At 37.6% G+C, this 8,671-nt stretch overlaps 1 protein-coding gene across 2 annotated transcripts; it reads left to right on the forward strand.

Annotated features, from left to right (window-relative positions):
- The first annotated feature begins 916 nt into the window (after positions 1 to 916).
- LOC106070359 (uncharacterized) lies at positions 917 to 8,192 on the forward strand. 2 transcript variants are annotated; one of them, XM_056006956.1, is made up of 4 exons: positions 917 to 1,051; positions 3,789 to 4,006; positions 4,783 to 4,886; positions 6,458 to 8,192. In XM_056006956.1, the coding sequence occupies exons 1-4, from the start codon at positions 1,014 to 1,016 to the stop codon at positions 6,812 to 6,814; spliced, it is 717 nt and encodes a 238-aa protein (XP_055862931.1). In that variant the 5' UTR covers positions 917 to 1,013; the 3' UTR covers positions 6,815 to 8,192. The 2 variants fall into 2 exon arrangements, with proteins under 2 accessions (XP_055862931.1, XP_013085699.2); XM_013230245.2 differs by lacking the exon at positions 917 to 1,051 and adding an exon at positions 2,432 to 2,872.
- The last annotated feature ends 479 nt before the right edge of the window (positions 8,193 to 8,671 follow it).

Genomic DNA, 8,671 nt, shown 5'->3' on the forward strand with positions numbered 1-8,671 from the left:
AAAAAAAACATAATGATTTTGAGAACAGACAGGCATATAATTGGAGACCCATCATATGATATACAATTTACGAAATATACTGTATAAAAATGCCTAGGGCGATTCTAACATGGAGTCCGCCTTGGCTACTTCAACCACAAAAAAGCATTCAACTCAGTTCCGCATGACTGACTATTAAAAACCCTGGAAATCCATACAATCAACCTTAGTATTTACAAAAAAAACTATTGAAAGTCTGTAAGGAAAGAAGAAAGGCCTAAATCTTGAGTTTTGTTTACAGGCTTTGCCACAGCAATACAGGACCGAGTTATTAGGACTAAAAGTGATGAAAAGAATGGCGTAAAAGTGGATGTTGTTGACAAATAACGAAACAATTAGCCAACCAATTATACTGGGACCTAGTTTGATTGACAAGAAGATGGATTTCAATCGCCCAGATTTACTGTTTATAAAACAAAAACGCAACCATCATTGACCTAGCCTTACCACTATCCCACAACATAAGGAAAACTTAACTCTTTCTCTCCTAACTGACGATACCAACGTTGATTCCACCAGAATGTGGTTAATAATTACGGAGAAAAAGAGTTAAACCTGAAAAACGACAAAAAAAAAATGAAAATCGAAACTAGATTCATCCATCAAGTTGTGGCTTGATAAAAAGCAAAACGTATACTTTTTTTTAGGGAAAAGCATGGTATTATGACGCTACGACTATGACACCATGACATTATTTGACCATGACATCATAACACTGACACTAAAACACTGACATTATGGCACCATGACATTATGACAGTTGGAAACATGAAGGAAACAACATGCCACTCCCGCTCTCACTTCTGCTAACATCTTGGCAAAAGAAACTCAAAGATTCGCTCGTTTGTTGACAAATAAAACAACAACTTGAATTACTGGAATGTTACGATAATTCCTGAATGGTGCAAAGCTATCGACCAATAGGGATTAAGTATTTAGTTTAGTTTTGGTTTCATAAGCTCGTGGTTTTCATTATGGTCATGAGATTCTTGTTCAGAAGCCTAGATGACAGGTAATTTTTTCTTTTTCTTTTGCATTAAGTTAGATTTTTAAAGAGCATTTGTTGATTTAAATAAGAATTCTATTCAAAGAAAGTGAAGAGACAGACAGACAGACATAGAGACAGACAGAGAAAATGGCAGCGAAAGAGAAAAAAAAAACAGAATAGAGAAAAAGAGAGAGAAAGAGAAAGAAAGGAAAAAATTAGGGGGGGGGGCGAGAGAGAGACATACAGAGAAGGATAAAGAGAAAGATGAGTGTGTATATCTGGTGCATTAACTTCCTGTTTATAAGAACGACATTCCATTATTCTTTTTACCAAAAAAATTCTTTTAAAACTCCACTACGAAGAGTTCTTCTATTGGGGATTTCCATCCGTCGCGGATAGTAATAATTTACTAAGGTTTATTTTAATTTTTTTTAGTGGCCCCGGAAAGGTGAATAGCCGCTATTAGTTTTATGTGGTCTGTCTGTCTGTCTGTCCGTCCCGTTTAGATCACATAAACTGAAAAACATATTGAAGATCTGACATCATGATATTTAAACCTTTCCAAGTTCGGATGTAACGGCTACTTTTTATTTTCTGAAAGCGAATCATTTATTTAATTTTCGATATAAATTCGCAAGCAGTTTTTGTCATAAAAAATACACAATTTTTACAACTATTTACTATTAATATAAAAGTAACACTGGAGACAACAATGCTAGGGTAGAACATGTACATGCATATCTTTGAAATAAAAGTATTTGCTTTTCTCTAAGAAAATGTAAAAATATTTTTTTTATGACTATATCAGATGTGTTGGTTTTGTAAACTGTTTTACATGTTTCGGATGTTCCTTCAGAGTTGAAATATAATTTACTTTCTGGTCCAAACCTCCCGCAAGACGACGGGGGAGGGGAGCGGGCAGGGTTTGATCCCGGGATCATCGGTAAATCCGAACGACAGTCCAGCGCCAAACCGAACGTCCTGGCGGAACACGGTTCTCGAAAACGGCTCTAACGATTTTGCTACAAATGTGTCAGTTGATGTATGAGTTGATATAAGCTTTAATCGAACAGGTGCATTGTGCACGCTTCAGGCTCAGCTAATCAAGCAGATATTAAAAAATATAATGTACCTGTATATTTATACAAAATATAAGATGGCATACACAACTTCTTTATTTACAATTAAATAATCATTGTTAAGTTTAAAACACTTTTGTTTCCTGAGATTCTACACTTGAATTATTAAATTTTATTAAAATATTTATATTTATTTATATACTTTGTAAAACCTCGCAATAACTTTAAACTTAAATGTATCTTTTTATTATCCAATAATATACCTTTTAAATCTGAAATTCAAATTGCGTCCCTTAGTGCCCTAATGAGGATGAGTTTAAGTCAGTTTAAGACATAATCACCATGGTGTTAAAGTAGTTTAAAAAGCCTCTACCAGTCTACTGGATAGGTACCCAGCCAAGACTAACGAGCCTCTACCAGTCTACTGGATAGGTACCCAGCCAAGACTAACAAGCCTCTACCAGTCTACTGGATAGGTACCCAGCCAAGACTAACAAGCCTCTACCAGTCAACTGGATAGGTACCCAGCCAAGACTAACAAGCCTCTACCAGTCAACTGGATAGGTACCCAGCCAAGACTAACAAGCCTCTACCAGTCAACTGGATAGGTACCCAGCCAAGACTAACGAGCTCCTAGTGCTTACTGGTTAAGGCGCCAGTTACTCGCCTTCGCCCCTTCTGCTAGTGAAAACAGTTACGTCGAATTCAATGTCAGAGCCACCCCGTTAAGTCCAGAAGTTAGACTGGTTGACAGAGGAAGCAGTTTGTAAGTAATATGACGCTTAAACTAATGACTACTTCCTTGTGGGACCAAGTTATCCTAATTACTTCCTTACAAATCAATTTCATTTTTATAAAATTAATAGAGTCCGTGCTTAATAACATCCTTTGTAATACTTCACCACCTGACCTTTTTAGAAAATACGTGGCTTTTTGGCATTTAAGATTTTTGACCTCATGACCTATTTAATACTTGACCTCATGGCCTTTTCGCCTTTTCGATACTGGACGTCGCCACCCTTTTTCGATGCTTGACCATGTGACCTTATTTTATCCTTCTCAACATGACCTTTTTCGATGCTTGACCATGTGACCTTATTTTATCCTTCTCAACATGACCTTTTCGATGCTTGACCATGTGACCTTATTTTATCCTTCTCAACATGACCTTTTCGATGCTTGACCATGTGACCTTATTTTATCCTTCTCAACATGACCTTTTCGATACTTGACCATGTGACCTTATTTTATCCTTCTCAACATGACCTTTTCAATGCTTGACCATGTGACCTTATTTTATCCTTCTCAACATGACCTTTTTCGATGCTTGACCATGTGACCTTATTTTATCCTTCTCAACATGACCTTTTTCGATGCTTGACCATGTGACCTTATTTTATCCTTCTCAACATGACCTTTTCGATGCTTGACCATGTGACCTTATTTTATCCTTCTCAACATGACCTTTTCAATGCTTGACCATGTGACCTTATTTTATCCTTCTCAACATGACCTTTTCGATGCTTGACCATGTGATCTTATTTTATCCTTCTCAACATGACCTATTCGATACTGGACACCAAGACCTTTTGAATGACCTCCTGACCTTTCTATACTTGACCCTCGTGACATTTTTTTACAGAGATTTGCTAACATCTTGATTATTTACCCCTATGTTTTAGAAAGGTAAAGAAATTGTCTCTGAAAATGGCGACGGTATTACTCTTAATTGTCGTTCTTTGTGCGGTCAGCGGGTCACCTACGAGCGTGTCACAAAAGACAAAACCTCCAGAACCACAGCAGTTTTCTACAAGTGTTGAAGATGCCCACCCAAGGACAACACCCTTGGGTGCAGCGTTGTCCAGGATCATCAGTTCCATGGTAGACAAGGGGCCAACAAGTAAGTACCTGGTCACGTGACTCCCTGAAAGACATCGGATCTAGTCCTTGTTTATAGTACCTGAGATCATTTTCATGACATAAGAACCCAGAGGCCTTGACTAGATCACAGGACATACTTGATTGGCATCTGATCTAGTAATTTCGAATTGTTGTCATAAAAGGTGGTCTGATATTTACTAAGCCAGGGGTTCTCAACCTGTGGGTCGCGACCCCCTTGGGGGTCGATTGACGATTTGCCAGGGGTCGTCTAAGACCATTGAAACTATGAATTGTTATTGTCTATTCTTCTATTGCTGTATCTGTGTGTGGGAGGGGAGTCGCGGCAGAGTGGGGAATTGTAAAAAGGGGTCGATGAGCTTAAAAGGTTGAGAACCGCTGTTAAAACTAAGCCAAAATCAATCTCTGTGTCTGTCTGACCAAAAGTGTGTACACGTTATTTCTCTGACAGCCACTCTTGGATCAAGCTGAAATTTTGCACAATTAGTTCTTTTACCTGACAACTCAAGAATTAGTTCAAAATAATTAACCGATCAGTTAATTAACTATAGGTATTAAATTATTATGTTTGGTATCTCAAACAAGGGAAAAAAATTGTACTTGTCTGAAGTGGTGGTATAAGCTAAATTAGTCTCTTTTACAAATTTAATTACATGACTGATACAAACTAATTGATAACCTTAATATAATATTTTTTAAAAATTATTTTCTTGTTTAGTAGACTATTAGCTAAAAACACAAAAAGAAAATTGAATGTAAAATGTTTCCCAATCTCAGAGTCTGGGGATGACGTTCTTGGCCTTCCAGACGACATTGTGTTCGACGCTCTGATGGGAAACATCAACACGCTGCAGGAACAAATTGAGCTTTGTGAAGAAGAGGTGGGTACTTGATTAGGTGGGTACTTGAAGTGTTGGGTACCTAAAGAGGTGGGTAATTGAAAAAGTGGTTACTTGAAGAGTCGGTTACTTGAAGAAGTAGGTACATAAATTGGTGGATACTTGAAGACACGTATCCTTGAAGAGGTGTACTTGAAGAAGTGGGTAATTGAAGAAGTCTGTATTTTAAGACGTGGGCACTTGAAGAGGTGGGTACTTGAAGAGATGGATACTTGAAGAGGTGGATACTTGAAGAGGTGGATACTTGAAGACGTGGGCACTTGAAGAGATGGGTACTTGAAGAGATGGGTACTTGAAGATGTGGATACTTGAAGAGGTGGGTACATGAAGAGGTGGGTACTTAAAATGAGTACTTATTCAATCAAAAGACCTAACAATGTCTTACAATGCTCAGGGCTGCTCCTCATGTGTGCCCAGTCTGGGCTGCTCCTCATGTGTGGTCAGTCAGGGCTGCTCCTCATGTGTGGCCAGTCTGGGCTGCTCCTCATGTGTGGTCAGTCAGGGCTGCTCCTCATGTGTGGCCAGTCGGGGCTGCTCCTCGGGTGTGACCAGTCAGGGCTGCTCCTCATGTGTGGCCAGTCAGGACTGTTCCTCATGTGTGGCCAGTCGGGGATTTCTCCCGAGACCCACTCTTCAGGGCACTATAGATTCGTTGCACGACCTTAGCTACAGGACTATAAAGAAATAAATTACAGTAGATAAAAGTCTTTTTTTTTTACTAACAATTACCATTGCAACAACAAGGAGATGTTTTAATGTACTAGGAGTCCAGGCAGGGGTTGTAGCAGCTGAGTGGTAGGGCTCTTGTCTTTCGAACTAAAGAACTTTAGTTTGAATCCCAATGAAGACTGGGATTACAATTTTTTGGGGGATTTTTAGGACGTCCGTGAGTACACTCAACTCTAATGAGTACATGGCATTTAGTTGGGGAAAGTAAAGCGGTCAGGCGTTGTGCTGGACAAATGGCATCCGCGTTAACCGTGGTCCACAGAAACAGATAACCTTAACATCATTGGCCCTATAGATTGCAATGTTTAAAAGGTACTTAACTTTATGCTTCTTATGAGTCTGGATTACATTTCCCCTGAAATCCACAAACCTATTGTTATGGGCTAATCTAATCTGACTTCGACTATGTATCATTTATTACTTAACATTAGCCACAGAACATTATTAATTAAATATACTTGATAACAACATTCAGTTCTATAAAATGATACTTTATTAACCACTGGGAAATCCGTCCAGTCTTCCTAAAACGTCGCTATATCTAACGACTATTCAACTACTATTCAAAACACAGCCTACTTCTAACATAACGCCATGTTGGTCTCTTGTTCGCCCAAGTCTACTACGTCATTAGTCTGTCTTTCTACGTCACTACTTTTACCGTCGCTAAAACTATACACAATATATTTGTCTAACAAAACTAACCTACTCTCTAAACTAGTACATTACATTGTCGCTAAAACTAAACACAATATATTTGTCAAACATAACTAACCTACTCTCTAAACTAGTACATTACACTATAATGACATTTTTTATTTTAGTTGATAGAGAAAGTTGGCAATACCCGGACACAAGGTCATGGTCATCATCCAGACGATAGAAGCGGCAGAGAAACTGAAACGCCAAGCAGACATCACCATGGAGATACGCAAGACGATCCCGAAAACAATGATGGCGACGACGCTGAAGAGAAAAACAAGGCTCCACACGCACTTAGCAGAAGAATTAGATCTTCTGCTCTAAAACCTGCGGTCAAAATCCAGGTCGAATCTCATGATAGTTTTGTGCGCGATCTAGTGAATCGATTATCGTCAAGACTGGAATACTTGAAAGTCTCATTGTCTCAATGTTATGATCTGTTTAAAGTCTGGAACAAGAAGCAGACACTGAAATACTAAGAACAATTATTTTCCAACGTGGATCGAGAGTATAACAAAAGTTTGTATAAGGGAAAGAACCGCAAAATCACTGTCATAGATCTAAATACTGCAGGAATAGGCTCCATTTTTATTTTAACTAATTAGTGGATTTTTTTTAAACGTGATTCACGTATTGTCATCGACTATATATAATTCTGCAAAATTTCAACTTGATCCAAGAATAAGAAGTGGGAGAAATAACGTGTACAAAACGTTATTAGGGGAATAACTCCACATATACAGCTACACCTCTCAATAAGCAACTTTTATTTTTCTTTTCGATACCAAAAAAAAAATTAATTAATTACCAATAGTTAAATATGTAATTGGTTAATTTCTTGATTGATTAATGTTTTGCTAGGTGCAACATATAATTGTGTTTTAAGTCGCAACTTGATCCGAGAGTGGGTGTAAAAGAAATAACTAGTATACAAATTCTACCAGACAGGAAGAATGAGTCGATATAAGCTTTGTATAAGGTCTTAAATATAGGAGTGAGTTTTATGTTCTCTTATTAAAGATTTTAACCATAAATTTCAAACACAGTAATCCCTACTTCTTTTGCATTTTGATTAGTAAGTTCCGGTTTTAGGTCATAAATACAGTCCCATATAAAAAGAAGGCGATTCGATATGGAGTCTTGCGGCGGCGATATAATGGAGATACCGGGGCGATATAATGGAGTCTAAAGAGAACATAGGAAAATAAAAAGTGGAACATTTGGGAGAGTTTTCGAAATAGACAAACTAGACAATGTCAAGGACGCCATATTCTTGCCAAATGAATTTAAAAAATTGTTTTTGAGATTATAAATTTGATGTGTTGAGCAATACTTCTTTACACCGGATACAACTAATAAATTTAGTTATTTATAGTTATTCGACAGATAGGAAAACCTCTAATAATTGATCGAAATTACTTGACAATAAAGATTTAAAGGCAGGTCGAGAAAAATAGAAAAACAAGCTGAAAAGTGGATGAAGTGTTTAAAGTTGAACTTGGTTGTGTATGTGCACAGTGCTGACTTCTGCTTCTTGGTGATGTCGTTACATTGTACCAGAGTAACGTCCCCTGATGAGGTCTGAGGGGGAAAAAAAAACGTTATGAGAATGTTTTCGTTACTGTAACAATTAAGGCCACAATACTTTTTTCTTTATTTTTACAGTTGTAAGTTCTACGCCAATACATTGTTTGATTTGACATTAATGACGTGTCATCTAGCGCGGAATTTGTATGTTATAAGCATATTTGTATATGTCTATTTAAAAAAAAATACGTTCCACTAGTCTATCTACTATTAGGTATCTCGGCTCAGACTTTTAAAAAAAATAGTTTATTAAAAAAAATTTTAAACATGGCTGTGTTCTATATTGTTCTTATTTTTTGTCAAAAGATATTTAAGCTATGTATGTATGTGTGTGTGTGTGCGTGTGTATAACAGCTGCTTACATTTTATACCCAAGAATTTATACCCTAATTGTCTTGCGCACGCTCCATTGGCTTCCCGTGAAAGCTAGAATCGATTACAAGGTCGCCACACTTTGTCATCAGTGTATATATAACAATGAGATGCCCTTGTACCTTAGCGAACTGATCACTCCATATGTCCCACAGAGAGCCCTGCGCTCAATGGACTCAACGCTCTTAGTGGTGCCACGTTTCTCCCTCAAAAGCTACGGTCTGCGGGACCAAAGGTTTGGAACTCACTCCCTATTGATCTCAGACAGACAACATGCTACACCACTTTTAAGGAGAACATTAAGACCTATCTGTTCAAAACTTTTTTTTACATTAATTGTCATTTTAGCTGTCGTGTTGGTGTTTGTAATGTTATTA

This window comes from Biomphalaria glabrata, chromosome 12, assembly GCF_947242115.1.
Source record: "Biomphalaria glabrata chromosome 12, xgBioGlab47.1, whole genome shotgun sequence".
Taxonomy (NCBI): Eukaryota; Metazoa; Mollusca; class Gastropoda; family Planorbidae; genus Biomphalaria; species Biomphalaria glabrata.